The sequence below is a fragment of the Triturus cristatus genome, chromosome 2_1, assembly GCF_964204655.1.
Source record: "Triturus cristatus chromosome 2_1, aTriCri1.1, whole genome shotgun sequence".
NCBI lineage: Eukaryota > Metazoa > Chordata > Amphibia > Caudata > Salamandridae > Triturus > Triturus cristatus.
Window position 1 is genome coordinate 1077608079 of NC_140581.1, and position 16148 is coordinate 1077624226.

General features: G+C 46.8%; 1 protein-coding gene across 1 annotated transcript; it reads left to right on the top strand.

The window, feature by feature from the left end:
• The first annotated feature begins 7609 nt into the window (after window positions 1-7609).
• On the top strand, window positions 7610-15765 carry LOC146866382 (uncharacterized). Its single transcript, XM_085640528.1, has 3 exons — window positions 7610-7744; window positions 7826-8093; window positions 15251-15765. The coding sequence occupies exons 1-3, from the start codon at window positions 7610-7612 to the stop codon at window positions 15763-15765; spliced, it is 918 nt and encodes a 305-aa protein (XP_085496654.1).
• The last annotated feature ends 383 nt before the right edge of the window (window positions 15766-16148 follow it).

Sequence of the window (16148 nt, forward strand, 5' to 3'; positions counted from 1 at the left end):
TCAGACTAAGTCTTGAAGGAATTTTAAGCACGTTGTTTTACTAGAATGCAACCTTAAAGAATTGGTTAAATGAAAGGGAAACCACATAGTAGCTATAAAAATATGTATTTATTATCTATAACACTCTCCAGTATCCTCTACACGTGGATAGAACTCAAATCAAATAATACAGTTGCAAAGAATCAAACGTAAGTAGAACAATACACAGTGGGCTCCAGGGGGAGACTAAACCATATACTATTTAAGTGGTATAAGAACAACGACTCGGGATTAGACTTAGTCTAGTAGGTGTAGAATTGCTGGAACCCCAAGGAACCACCCACGTTGAGTGAATTGGGACTCCACAGAGGATGGGTGCAGAGTTAGAACACAACCGCATGCTCCGTACCATTCAATGGGAAAGTCGCAGTTGGAAAATCAGAGATTAGGGACCCTTCCCAGCAGATTACAAATACAACCTTTGGAATTTAAGAGATTGAAGAGCCACCCCACCTGTGGATACCTTTGTACCAGAGTTACCTATCCCAGAGGAGCCGGGTGCATAGGCACGAAGTGGCGTCAGAAACCCTTGTCATTCTCTATGGATGTCGATAAAGAAATGCTGATGCTGGAAGTACGAAAAGTGTCCGGTGGAATCCAAACATGGATTCTAGATGAGAAGAACGTGAAAGCAGAGGGGACAGAGTCTGGGTCAGTTTGGAGTGACCAGGGGCTCAATAGACGAATGCCCAATGATGTTGCGTGCTTCAGGTGTGTTGACAGTGATCTTGACTCTTCACCTGCGAGGACCCAGAGATATCTAGCATGACCAGGAGCCGGAGGTGCGCTGTCCTACAAAGAATGTCGAGTGCTGAGGGGTCAGTGTCCGGCGGGAGCACCAACAAGCCCCGGCAGCTGCAAACAACATAGATGGTCAAATTTGGTGTCGATCTGGTCCAGCAAGGACCAGAAGACTCACCACAGCAAGGGGAGTCAGGGCAGGCCTGGAGCAACCAGGGGAGCACAAATAAAGCAAAGTTGACCCTCAAGTGGACCCACAGGCAGAAAGCACAGGAGTCGCGAGGGGACCTCAGGTGGTTTCACAGGATCCCAGCTAGCAGGGCAGAGTGTGTGGATGCCGGAGTCCTTCTCTGAAAAGATACGCTGGGATCAGGGCTACAAATGGCCCAATGCATGCAATTGTTGCACGACAACAAGCATGTGCAGCTGCAAATGAACGAGGTCCATAGGGGTATGGGTATACGGTCCCCACAAGGAATATCCGCCTCAAACTCAGAGAGAGGGCAGCTCAACCTTAGAGACCTTCAGAAACCCACCTCCTGTGTTGCTGGAGCCGTTGGGGTCCACAGGCGCTCTGGAGCCGCAAACTGCTCAGATGCATTACAGTGCCTGTGTTTGCAGGGGAGTAACTCCTTCACTCCAAGGGAGATTCTTCTGTTGTCTTGGTGGTCCAGCACGGAGCCTGTATGGATCACGGACAGTGACGCGACTGGGGACGGCAAGGGAAGACGAAGTCGAGCCTAAGGGAGGTCCAGCGAAGTCCAGTGTGTCCAGATAATCGAAGTGTAGTGGTATCTTCTTGCAGAATCTTGTCCACGTAAAATATAATGTCCTGTAGCCAGATAACCCATTTTATACCCACGGGAAAGGGTTGGACAGATTCTAGGGACCCTCCTAGGGAAGGGACAGGACAAAGAGGTGGCTACACCCATGTCCTTTGTCCAGTTTCACGCCAGAGCAGGAGCAAATGGCTTCTAGAACTGGTTTGAACAGGAAAATGCACAGGGATACCAAATGTGCCCCTCGTGAAGACTTTCTGGCATGGAAACTATGCACCCACCCAGCTCCAATACACTAAATCCTGTCTGGGAGGTGGTCACACCACCCTCTGACAGGATACCTTTTGTCCGACCTTCCTCTGCATGAGCTTGGCTCAGCAGGAAGAGGGCAGACTCCTGTCTGTGGCTGGCAGCATCCATTTTGTCCTGTAAGGCTCGAGAAAGTTGGTACCGGTAGACTTAGTTACCTCCAGAACCTTGGTTCTGAGGGTTGGAATCATACCTCCCACACCACTTACTTGTGTGGAGGTATGATTCCAAGGTGTTTGACATCAAACACGACATACTTCGTTGCAGTCGCTTTCGAGATAGCATTTACTGCGAGGTTATAATGCACCTCTACCTATATGTCTGTCAGTATCACATACAGCCCGGAAGAATGGTCTCCGAACACTGCAGAGGGGCCCTGATCATGCAGGAGCACCCTCTCATGTACAACCCAGCACCCTGCCCTCAGGATCGATAAGGTCTGCTATAGGGATGGCTTATAAGGTTTTAAGTGTAGTGAGACATATAGATATAGGGAACCTATATCTTTTGTAAGTGGTGCAAGCACCATCTTACACAGGCTGAAGTAGCAGGCCTGAGGTTCCATTTTGCATGGTATCTCATGGGTGGCATAATACATGCTTCAGCCCATGGGAGGCCTCTGGGGTACCTATGCCCTGGGTACATGGGTACCATATACTAGTGACTGATAAGGGTACCCCAGTATCCAATCTGGAGTTGTACCAAAGTACATACATATCAATTTAGAGGAGAAAGCGGCTAGGCTGGGGTCCTGAATAGCAGGATCCCAGCCAGACTAGTCAAAACAGTGGGAGCAAAAAGCAAAAAGTAGGGGTAACCATAAGAAGCAGATCTTACTTTCCTACCCTGCTGCTGCCCACCTTGAATCCAGTGGCTTTGCCAATGTGTCATGGATCCTGGAACAAGGAAGGACACTGATTTAGTCATTATTTCATTGTTCTAGTAATTTCCAAACTTCCAAAACTAGACTTATGCATTGTGTTTTAAGGTACACCATGCCTTTCTATGGGTGAGCCACCCTTTCCACTCTGAAAAACGACTTTGGAGATTTTTCACTGCCAGGGCACGTAAAACGTAGGTACACATGAACAACCTTTTAAATACCATGCACTCTGCCATACCGGTATTTAGGACCTATCTCAGGGGTGGCATACAAGTTTAAAAAAAGAAGGTTTAGGCCTGGCAAAGGTTTTGTGTCTGGTCGAATTAGCAGTTTTAAAACTGCACACTCAGGATGCAGGAGCAGGACTGAGACATGGTTTGTATTCTCACTTTATTGGTGGCACAGTAGATGCTACAACTTACTAGCAGCTTTTAACTTACACGCCCTGGGTACACTGGCTGCCCTATGGCAGGAACGTATAGGTATGTTAAATGTGCCTATTAAGATTTTTAACCAATTCAGCAAATGTTTAGGGGTCAGAGCACATGCACTGGTGCCTGGTTACCAGGGTCTCAGCAGAAGTTAAACAAGGATATGCAATGCAATCGGTCTTCCATTTGTGAAAGTTAGAGCTATTGGTGTTGCAAATTAAACTGCTTTTTAGATATGCTTTTTGTTTGCAGTGGAGGGATCATTTGGCCTATCCAAAGAGATAGGAAGGAAAGGGAATGGAGAGGAAGCAGTGGAAAGCAGGGGTGGTACGAGTAGTGCTTTAAAGGAAAGACGGTATTTGTGCACATGTAAAGTGCCCCTCTTGCTCTGCAATAACACCACTGCACAAGACAAATAGAAGAACACTCCCGGCCGAGCAGTTAACTGAATATTGAATGCATACTGTATTGTTAGTAATTTTGTAGATATTAACCCCTTGTGTGCCACGCCCTTTCCCCGCCCTGTGCCGGCCGATGCATTAGCGGGCGGGGTTTATGACGAGCTGGACTCGTCATGGGCACAGCGCAACCGCGGCCCATGACGAGTCCAGCTCGTCATGGGCACAGAAGGGGTTAAACTATAAATATTATATGCCTTTTATGTCTATGTAAGTGCTCCACTGTCCTTTTGGAATGTGTATGTGCTAAAAGCAGAGTTGAAGGGATGAAATAATTACGAAAGGGGCAGAGACAGAGGTGGAGGGGGAAGAGTTAGCAGGTGACATGGTGTAGTGAAAGCAAACAGAGGCAGCTGATCCTACGCACAGGGCGTCTGAACGCTCATCTTCAGAGACAGCAATGGAGTGAGTCAGCCGGTCCCACCACACCCGGAATAGTTGATGATATAATAATGAGAATCTTGGTGTCACAAAAACAACCACCTGGGACTCTCTCTTTATAATGGGCCACATTTGCATTGTAGCCAGATGTTTATTATAATTTGCTGCAATGTAGGGAAAAACACAAAAATATTAGTGTTTTATTGAGTAATGAGGAGCCATAAAAGTAAATTACGAAGGTTGGAGGCCACAGGTTGTCTGAACATCCAGGCTGCAGGGAGAAATTGAGACGGTGTTGTGGAACTAACAAAGCACAATAACCCAGGCAGAAAAGAAAAAGAACCAATAGAGAGAGAAGGGAGGTCTGGCGGGGGAATGTAACTCAAGAATGGGTAAGTAGGAGGGACAGTCGCAATGTGCCATGAGGCAGCTGGTATCCTGGAAAAGAGGTGGCTGGAAGGCAGTACTGAAAGAGCGGCAGTTGGAGAATGCTTTGTCATGAGCAAAAGGGGCAGGATAATAAATAGAAAATAAAATGACACAGGGAAAAACAGTGAGGCAGAAAAATGGAATAAAAGAACATAAAACTGACCCATTTGCATGAAAGAGGTGCTCTTATACGCAGGCTGTTTGTGCGATAATCTCTAAAAAACAACTCTGAGACTCATGTTTGTGCTCCGCTGACATTCCAATCTGAGGGGGGTCAGAGGAGAACACTGACCACCCCTTATGAAACTGAATGAGTCAGGCTTACTCTAGAGGCTGGCCTTATGTATGAGGTCCGTTTGACCTGACTAGGAAAGTCAAACCCTTGTATTCTGAATTAGAAGGCCAGGCTGCTGTGTGCTGCTTTCAGTAGTCTTTCCTGTGCTGTTCCTTTTTTAGGTTGAGCCTAGCGCAGCGCGCAGCGCTGATCTAGGAGATGACTTTTGGAATCGGTCTGCACTTTTCCTCACACTCGTGCTTGTGGTGGCATCCACCTTGCGGGAGCAAGCAGCGGCGCGCAGGGGCCACCTGTTTCCAATTAGGGTGGCCGCGCACGCTTGTTGACATTTCTCTACTCTTGCTTCCCTGCCTGTGACTCCATGAGGCATTGCGTCCCTTGTGCCTGGTGCTCCTGTCCCTTCCCTCACCCCTCTTGCCACGTTACTTGCCTGGTGCAAACCCTCTGAGCTGGATTCCGGAGTGTGCAGCTGCTCACACTCTTACAATAAACATGATAAAACAGACATATTTACTCGCTTTGATGTTCTCCTTCAAGCCCCGAGACACCGTAATTCTGCCTGATAGGATGTGGCCGTAAACCCCTCCTCCCATGTTACTACTTTTTCTCACGTGCACTGTATGGTGGTTTTATTGTTTATGTAAAACTGTGTGTCTTTTTTGTTTGTTCACTGTAGTTGAAACTTAATTTCTTTTTTTTATATTACCAATTTTAATTAGGTTTGTTGTTGGTTTTGTACAGGAGGGACTTACGAAAGGAAACATACTTTACTATATAGATAATGGACCCCTTCCTCAGTGATTGTGTATATAATTTATACAGCCGCTGTGTTTTATGCATTTGTGCACGCTGTTTCACAGGACATCAGAACAAAAGAAGGCTTAGCCTGGACTAGCACCTTGAAACGGTGCGAAGAGTACCGAGCGCTACAAGTTACTTCAAAAAACATAATTGTAACATTCTTATCTGTGTGTGAAAGGCAGTGCGAGAGTGGGTGCTTCACAACAAACTATTGTGTTTGAATGTATGCCTATATTTTAAAATAATCCTTTTTTTGTTATTTCTGTCAAGATCAAAATCGTCTCGGGGCTATTGGGTGCTTTGTTGTCGGTTTTGTACAACAAGGACTTCAGAATGGAAACATAGCTTAATACATAAATGATCAACCACTTCCTTAGTGATTGTGTATATAAGTTCTAAATTTGCACGGTGTCAATCTGATGGCTGCTGTGTTTTATCTTATTATTGCGGTACGTTTATAAGGGGATATTTTGTTGGCAAAAGTATTAGCACATTTTGCAGGATACTTACTCACTTTTGCTTCATGAGCGCCGCAAGACTTGACAAATTTATAAATGCTGCAATGTAGTATAACTGTTCCGCCACATGGCATCAATTCTCAGTATGTGCAATATGAATTTATTTATTAACAATAAACGTTTCACTGCAATCTGTATTTAGTTACAATCTAGCCCATGCTGGGTGATTAACCTACGATATCGATGGTCTCTGGGGCATAGGCTGGCGTCATATGTGCAAGCTTGAGGGATAGCTCTGCTGTTTATAACATGATATGCATAGACTGTATCCACAGCCTCATGGCAGCTGCCCCTCTGTACGGAGCGGTGGCGGTGTTCAGCAATGTGTCCAGCTGGTCAACAATCTTTGTCTGTGCAGTTTCCAAGCACATCCTCAATTTTGCTGTCTCTAAAGTGACCGTGAATAATCTGGTGATAGCTCTGCTGTCTCATGAATTTTAGGCATAATCCAACTCGTCTGTGGAGCCAGATAGCACAATCTGTGTTTGTCTGTTGATCATCTTTGTCACCCAGGTTATCAAAAGCGTAATTCGTACACATTTATTGGATAGCTCTGGTGTCTCCTGAATCAAACCGCACCAAGGGGCATATTATCAAGGACGGCGTTAAAATTATCGCCGGTTTAGCGGCAGAAAACTGCCGCTAAAACAGCGATAATGGGCTTGATAATATCCCCTTGAGAATTCCCATAGAAGCCCATGTACTGGTGTCAACATGGGCTTCTATTGAAATTCTCAAGGGCATATTATCAAGCCCATTATCGCCGCTTTAGCGGCAGTTATCTGCCGCTAAACCGGCAATAATTTTTAACGTCGTCCTTAATAATATGCCCCCAAGCTCTCCACATTTGTAGTGAAAGCTTCATTGTATAAAAATGTCTGGCAGCACAATACGTGAACATTTAGAGGCTAGTTCTGCTTGGTAATGTGTCAACTTTAACTATCGGCGCTAGTCGTTGGAGGAGCGCTATCTGGGGCATTGGCCTTTACATTTGTGCACAAACATGGATAGCTCGGTTGCCTGGGGATCAGCCTGCACATAATGTGCACATATAGAGAAGAGCTCTGCTGCTTGGTGTATTAGCCTGCACATTGCTTGCAAGGATATGAGATACTTCTGCTGTCTAAGGTTTGAGCCTGTACATTGTGTCCATGTGTCGGTGATAGCTCTGCTTCCTGTGGAAATAGAATGTACTCTGGGGCAGATTTATGAAAAGTGACGCATCGCTGCCGCACCGCAGCGATGCGTCAGAAAACTTGCGGCATCACTGCGACAACGCAAGTCACACGAGATGCGCCATATCAACAAGGCGTCGGAGCATGGTGCAACGCGGTAACCTGCGTCAGAAAAAATGACGCAGGTGCCGCAAAGGTGCCGCAAGTCAATCCTACGCAACCACGTGAAAAGTCACGCAAGGATGCCTTACGAAACGCAACGCCATTCCGAAGAGACTGCGTGAACGCACACTGCGTGAAGAGAGAAAAATCGACCCGGAAAGCGATGCAAATCTGCTGAAACACATTACTGAGAACAGAGGAGCCAGAAATGGAAGCTGAAGGTGACACCAGCACCCAGGACCCACACGCAAACCCCGGCAGCAGAAGTCCTGATGGCCAGGCTGAACCAGTGGCCAAACGCAAGCGGAAGTCTAACTTCAGCCATGAAGAAAACGAAATCCTGGTGACGGAGGTCACCAACCACCAGCACCAGCTGTTTGTCAACTCCAAGCTGCCCATTTAAAAAAAAGAGGCAATCTGGCAGCGAATAGTGACAAAAATCAACTGTGTGGGACAGGCGAAGCGGACCGTGCTGGACTGCAAAAAAAGGTGGCATGACTACAAGCGGCGCACCAAAGAAAAACTTGCTGCAAACCGCAAGGCCGCACTACGAACCGGAGGAGGCAGCCCAGCACATCAGGAGTCACTTGATGACTTGGAGGAGCGGGTGGCACGAGTCATCCCAGAGGAGATAGTGAGTGGAATCTCTGGACAGGACAGTGCCGCAAGAGAAACAGAACAGCAGACAACTGGTAAGTAACAAAAAATGCACAAATATCATGAAGGGGTCATGTTGGGCATAGCAGATTTAAATTTCACCGTGCCGTAGTCTGACGTCTGCATATTGTTGACCACATATTACTCCACAAGTACAAAACTCCACAATGTAAGTCCCACACATATGTCAATCACACATTTTAAATGTCAGAAATGCACCACCATGTCCATATCTGATTGAGCAGACATACTGGACATCATTTATGTAGGGACTTGCACCACCGGTATCTCACCTTTCAGAATATCCAAAGTGAAGATCTCGCAGTGCAAGGAGTACATAAAAGATGTGCGCAAGGTCATGCATATGCATACTTGCGTAATGTAGCCAATAAGGTGCAAACAGGTGCCACATCTTGCCTGTATGGCCTTGAGGTGTGCCAGGAGGTGTGGGCAGGTTTCGAACAGTGGGTGGAGGACGTGTGCAGCGGGGTCATACAGTGAAAGTGTAGGCGTAGTGCTGTGGCCCAGGGAGTCCATGATAACCGATTAGATGTCCATAACACCTTTGGGATGTGTATCAATGATGGTGGTGCTGTATGGTGGGCATGGTGAACAAGTGACACACACAATGAGGGTTGGTCCACGTCAATATGGTGGTGTGGCTGAAGTTCAATCTGTCTACTGTGGAGGAGATGTGCCTGTCAACGTCTCCAGCAATGTGGCTTGGTGTTGGCAATAGCTCTCTCAGTCTGATGCCAGATATTTCACCAAGTAGCCAATGGTGTCCTGGTCACGGGTGTTGTGCAAGTGGAACCAGAGTCCCTGAAGTAGGAAAGGGGGGAAGCCTGGTATGCAATGACGTCTACAATGGCAATGTTGAAAGGGTGCACATGTCCCGGGTGGCCTGCAAATGAAGGGGGCAATGTGATTGTTGCCTTGCCGGGTCTGGCCGTGTTAATTTGATTAGCACCATGGTTAATGCTGGGTCATTTAAGTGTATGTCCATTGTAAGTGTTCACCTTCCTTTTAGGATATGGCAATGCCTCATCCTTGATGGATGTGGTGGACCTTGGGGGAATGAAGTAGCTGTCAATGATGTTGATGGTGATTACAGGTCCACAATGAAGGTTGGTGTATGTGTATGTGAAGCAGGTGACATATGAAGAGTCAACAGCAAGGTTGGGTGACATCTCTGTAGTGGGCATGTGTACTGCCAGCAGTGTTTTGAGGATGTATGTGATCTGGTTGTGTGTAGTATTGTTTTGCTGGGTGGCACAAGGCACTGGTGTCCTGATGTGTAACAAGGTCCGTCCTGAGATTACACTTGTGCAGGGGGCAAGATAAGCATACTGTAATGCAAGATGGCAGGTGTGGTTGCGTACAGGGTGGATGTCGAGGTGGGTGTCCATGTTCCAGCAGAAGAGTGTAGACGAGGAATTGTCCGAGCTGGTGTATGTGGTCCTGGGCCAAATGACTGCATATGATTTTAGCCATAGCTTCCCTCCCTCATGCTAGATGTACATTACAACACAGTCATCACATTAGAATGTCAATTCCAAGTAACCACAGGCTTGCATTTGCCTTCACATGACATGTGAAATCAGTGCATTGTGATGCAACAAATGGGAGTTTCATCCATCAAAGCATATGTAAATATTTGCTTCCTGACATAGCAATGTAAGCATAGTATTCTTGAGAAAGAATTATCAATATCGGGATTCATGTTGAGAGAAAAGAGGGACAATAGTCGCTTCTCTGTGTGGTCAAAAGCTAAACAGGATGCCTTCACTGGCCAGTAAAATTGTAAATCGTGTGTTTTCTGGGGTCACACATTGCTATCTGTGCGTCGAGTGTGGGGTCTATTTGAAAATAGGGGGCTATGGTGGACAGAAAATGAACATAGGGTGCCACTTGGGGGCAATAAATTAATTGTTACACATTGTATTATTTGTGGCGACAAATATACAACTGGGCGACATATGGGGGCAATTCATGACAAAATTGTGTCTGTCGGGGGCAATCCATAACAATAGTGTATTGTATGTATCAAATGTGCTATCTACTGTTAGTGGGGTGGGTCTGAGATGGATCTCAGTTATCTTGCGTCATGTGTAACAAGTGTCCCTTTGAGGGTTGCAATCACTTCAGTAGTTACTGTAATTCACAACGCTATCCTAGCCAGCTCTCACCACACTGTTGTAACATGAGACCCATTGGTATGCATCATAACTGTAAGAAATTGAATAGTATGCCATGCAACAAAAGACATCTTGTGTTAGTTCACAACAGGTCTGAATGATGCACAGGGCTGCACGTCATCTGGCAGTGAGAAATTATGTAGGGGGCACTGGACAGCTGCCTGGAGAACTAATGTAGAAAATACACTGGAGGGGGCATGGATGCTGGGGTGGTTGTAAGTGTGGGCCTTACATCACATCACAAAGGAAAATGTGTAACAAGGCCTGGGCATGTGTAAACTGTGCACCTGGGACTATGAGTCTGCCTCAAGGGACAGGAACCAGCCATGCTCCCTCACCTAAGTCAATCACAGGGCTGCAATGTGGTCTTGTGATTGCTCATGCGCGCAGGGACAGTGCGTTCTGACAGGGGCTTGATGGGTGGCCATGTACTTAATGCAAGCTGTAATGCTGTCTGCATTGTGAACATGGAAGTGCACATGAATGTCTGTGCCAGACTGAGAGGACAAATGACCAGACATTGTGCACTTCATTAGGCATACTACTGAGTCATGGGCCTAACTCTGATTCAAGCAGACCCAATCTCCCTCACACACAGAAAGGAAATGTAGCAACAGTACATAGATATTTGACCATCATGGTAGTTGCTTCACTGTTTAGCACCACTCAAAATCATGGACCAAAATCTCAAGATCCATAAAGGATATTCCCCCATTGGTTGTCCTGCACCCACAGGCATTACCCCTGCGCACTACCATATCATGGCCATCCTACACTACACATCACACACTGCACTCACTTGGACATCCACACAGTGGTGATACCTGATACACATTGATAATGTCGGTGAATCAGACAGCAGGATCCTCTGCTAGGTGGACTTACCCAGGCCTGGGTCGAGCATTTCCTGCAAAGACAGCTGGCCAAGGACACATTGACGGGGATGCTTCATGCATCCCTCATGTGTGTAACTTGAGTGCCAATGATTCATACGTTAGATTCAGCTCAGGGTCAAAACCCTCCACAGCGTCGGGCCATTGATCCATCCTGTGGCCTAGGGTGCAGATATGCGTTGAACAACATTGGCAATATACCTTGTGTAGCTCAGTGCACTGTTGGGGCATGGTATGCAATGTCTCACACCATCGGTAGCTACCCCTGAGAACAGGTAACATTCACAAATACATGGGGGTACAGGGTGTCTTCACACACAAGTCTGAAGCATGCCTCCATGCAACCATGCTGGCTCCAACAACAGGTACAGGTGACCACCAATGCCTCAATTACCAACAACAGAGCCCAGCAAATAGACAGCACCTCCGTATCCCAGGTTGACTCACTAATAGCAGGCCAGCAATGGCACCATGAGCCATGAACCCATTGTTGCCTACATGGGTTTGTATGCCATTGTGTAGTACGATTGCCCAATTAGATGTGATGCACAATGGTCGTGCCCATCCAACTGCATGTACTCAGTGGTGAATCCTCATACTTAAGCAGTTTTCCTTGCTTCCTGGATTTGCAAGGCATTTGGCGGGGTGTGTGAGAGTAGGATCTGGTTCACATGGATACCCCCACTTTTTGCTGGTGTCACACTGTTTCCCCAACCTTAGTCTGGCTGTGTCCCTGATAATCAGGACCAATGCCTAGCTGCTTCCTCTCGCCCCCACTATATGGAATACTATGTACCTGGGGCATAGGTACCTCAGAGGCCTACCAAGGTCTGAAGCATGTATCATCCCACCCCTGGGAACCATTGACAAATGGCCACACATGTAGGCTACTGCAGCCTGGCTAAGGGTGTGCTTGCACTTCTTACTGTGGTATAGGCTACCTATATAACTACTATTTGACAGACGCATATAAACCTATACGCCACTCCTATGGCAGGACTTGACAAACCTGAAGGTAGAGTGCTTGGTGTTATGTGAGAGGGTGCCCAAGCGTGAGCTGAGCCCCTATGCAGCTTGTGGGAATACATCCGTACGGCTGTTATGTGATACAGCCATACCATATACACTTAAGTGCATTATTACCTTGTGGGAAATGCTAACTTTGGAATGTCTGCCTCAAAACATGTTGGGTGTTGTCGACCGCATTGGTATTCTACTCCCCCGCAAGTTCTGTCGTTGGGGGTAGCATTCCACCATTCGAGAGGGAGAGACATGTTCACACTGGCTAAACCTGGTCGGACCTCCCTGAGCCCTGGCATCATAAAAAGGATTTCCCAGACACAGACACGGGTCTGGCCTACTCCTGCTGACCAAAAGTCCTGCAGGGGATGGCTGGACAATAGCTGTCATTTTGAGGGGAGGTGTGTCCTCCTCCCCAGACAGGCAGGTGTGTATTGTATCTGAGCGGGACCACTCCCTGGTGCATTGAAGTCCTGGTCTGGGTGCACGTTTGCTGACCATGTGCATAGGCCACTTTTAAACGGTTGCAGGGTTTACCTGCCCCTGCACTTGCATGAAACAGGACAAAGGAAATGGTTGTAACCACCCCTCACTCAAAGACCACATATAGGTGGGTCATTACAGGAAGTCCATCCCCTAAAACCACTATAAGTATAGGAATCTTGTCCCTAGGACTTGAGATTACCCTTGATGAAAATAGGTCCTATATATCTCCTGTACCTTGGAATTTCTATCACATATAGAATACAGAATAAATACCCCTTGTGGTCAAGGAGTGACTCCCCAGCTTGTCAGGCACCCAAAAAGCTAATGAACTGTCTGCTTTGCTGAAGCTCCTGCCAGATGCCAAAGTCTGTGCATCACCAGAGGTGGAATTCCAGACTTCCCCAAGGCTACCCTGAGTCCACAGCAAAGCTGAGGCCCGTGGGTGATGTGAAACTGTGACCCCTGGACCCCGTCATCTTTTGCAGCAACAGCAACTTCCTGATCCTCCTCGAAGATGTGCTTTGGGCTCCCAGTAGCCCCAGCCTTGAGCACCACCTGCAACAAAAGTTGCAGGCCTCCACTGCACGAGGGACCCGTGTGCCAGCTTAAAGTGCGCCTGCTTGATGCACCTTTTCAAACACTAGCCTGTTGGTTAGCAGGTGGCCACAAAGGCAAATCCTCTTCTACTTGGCCTTTCCTGGTTGCTCCAGATGTGCCCTGACTTACCCTTGCTGGGTGAGTCCCTCAGATCTTGCAGGTCTGCACTGCAGTCCCTCCTCTAAATTCCATTGACTTGCCGTTGCCAAGGCTTGTTGGGTCCTTACTCGCCACCAAAAATGCAGCAACCAACAGACTTCGTGGGACATCTCGAATTGCGCTCGTGGACTTCTTCAATGCCTCAAGGACATCGCGGATGAAGAGTCAAGACACACATCAACTCACATGAAGCACACCACATAAGTGGTCAGTGTTCCATCTTGTCCTAGGTCACGGGCAAGTGACCAACACTCTGTCCACTCTGCTTTCTGGTTCCTTTCACCATAGAACCAGGTTTGGTTCTCGCAAGACACGTCTCCTCTTCACGGCAGATGAAGTACTTAGCTGGCTCACATTGAAATGGATGAAACAAGCCAACACCAAAAGACACCTGTGCACCCTGATTCCCTGGGTGGTCAAACTCAAGTACCCTGGTGCCCATGTGTGTGCGAGCCCCAGAATTTCTGAACTCAAAAAGGCTTTGTTCCGGACATGATTAGAAGCTCCCCTAATCTCCAAATTTACAAACACGACATTGCACATTGAAGATCATGTGAACCTGTGGTTGTGGTCTCACACTGCATACAGTCCCCATGTGTCCCATATGTCACTATGTTGGATGGTCCCTTGGGGTCCCACAGATTATACAGGTTGTGTCTAGTGCAGTTGTGTTTGAAATATCAATGTATTGGTATATGTATTGGAACTCCCCTAGGTCCCAAACGTGTAATAGTGATATCACTGATGATTGTTATCCTGTAACTTAAGTAGTTTCAACTCTAGGCCCATAAACAGACTAGAGGGGTGTGCGTAAACCTAAAGACATATATCTGAAACATATACCTGGTGCGTTATTCCTTCCATGTGATAATTCCAGACATCATACACTGGTTAAAAATTCCTGCTTCACAGTCCTTCTAAAATTCCCATTAAGTCTTCTCTCCATACCTACCACTAGGATAGCTTTCAACAAAGGTTGTCTTCATACTATCATCAGAAGGTGTCTTTCGGACTGGTACAAGGTGCACAGTTCAACTAGTGGACAGCATATATCAGGCCACCGTCTCACCGGGGACCTTGGAGATTTGATGCCCTGTGAGGTACTGGGCCCAGGCTAATACATGTAGCATTATAACCAATGTTAGCTTAATATCCCACATTGTAGGTTGACTCATAGGCTAAGTTACACACAGTTGATGCAAGAATAATTCTCGCTGAATATATTTATCATTTGGCTATAATCTTTTTACTACTTCACTCATTGCTTGCCAATGGTGTGATTAGTAATGATATCGTAGCAGTATTCCTGGCAGTCTTTATTGAGGACAACAGCAAATCTTGCCACGTCACACTGTATTGTAAGAGCTGGAGGAACAGTGTGTCCTTAGTGGGTTATAGGCTGACACAAACACAACTCATGCTAACTAGTGTGTGTCGTAGATGGCACACATGGTCCGTAATGTAACAGGAATGTGCAGGGACACATCTCATTAGTTTGTTTTTGAAAGGAGGACAACACACTTGAATCACATACGAATGTACACTTGCAGTGTTGGCCTGAAATGTCAGCTGCCACTAATAGCAAGATTACAATTGTGGTGTAAGTACACAGGTCAGCATCAATGCATATCGATTAACAGCAAGACTAATGTAACAATAAGTGGTGCGTAGTCCATTCAAGTGGCTCTGAGTTTGAAGAATCTGTGTGCCTAAGGACATAGATCGCTAGAATGTGCCACAAAGATCACCTTTGAAAAGACACATGTGATGCCTCTCACAAAACATCTAGACAATAGAACATGCAAACACCTCTAACAGATTTGCATCTTACTTTTACAGATAATGCTGCTTCCACATCACAACAGGTGGATGACAGCAATCTGTCGGACGACATTGAAGACAACCCTCTCTCCATAGACAATGGCACACTTGAGGAGCTTATTGAAACTCTGCGGTCACCTACACCACCTCCAGAGCCTGACAACCGTGGGCTTGCTGATCAAGTGGAAACCCCAGCCCCACCAGATTCTGCACCCACAAACATAAGCACAGAGTGGGAGGACACCCAGCGTGAATTTCAAAGAACTGCTGTCTCTCTACAGCGTGAGCTCCTCAATGAGGTACACGTTGGTGTGTTGAGCATGGGTGGCACACTGCAAGCAATCCTACAAAGCCTAAATCCAGAGTTGGTGAACATCAGCCCTGAGCAAGGCAGCTCAAACCAAACACCGGGGATTGCACAATCGCTGGCAAACATTTCCAACATAATGAGTCAGAGGCATGTGCAAGTGCCAACTCAAAGTGCCACCAGGGATACAGCCCAGCACCTCCAAGGTATTGATAACCAAATGTGAGAGATGCACCAACGTCAGGAACAATACATGTCAACACTCACAGCATTTCATGCAGAGTTGCTGACGGTGATTAAAAATCAGCAACTGATGCTGAATGCTCTAATGATGAGATTTATGTCACCTGAACATGTGTTCCCACACACATCCACTGCCACAGCTGGTGGTAGCAGTGGGACAACATGCCCTGCACATAACCCAGAAACCAACACACACTCTGAGGACTCCGAGGATGAATTTGCAACACATGTACAGAGGAAGACATCCCAATAAATGACTGTACGTCACAGTTGTCGGATGACAACCACCAAACATTCACTGCTATGAGAAGAATGTCCGCCACACAAGAGTCTCCAGACAAATATTAAAACTGTGGCACCCAACAT

What these genes read in the sequence shown, in the direction of transcription:
- LOC146866382 (XM_085640528.1), top strand. Translation starts at nt 7,610, where the DNA reads ATGGAAGCTGAAGGTGACACCAGCACCCAGGACCCACACGCAAACCCC. An exon ending in ATGAAGAAAACGAAATCCTG is followed by an intron (nt 7,745 to 7,825) that starts GTGACGGAGGTC and finishes GCAATCTGGCAG; the next exon opens with CGAATAGTGACAAAAATCAA. An exon ending in AACAGAACAGCAGACAACTG is followed by an intron (nt 8,094 to 15,250) that starts GTAAGTAACAAA and finishes TTACTTTTACAG; the next exon opens with ATAATGCTGCTTCCACATCA.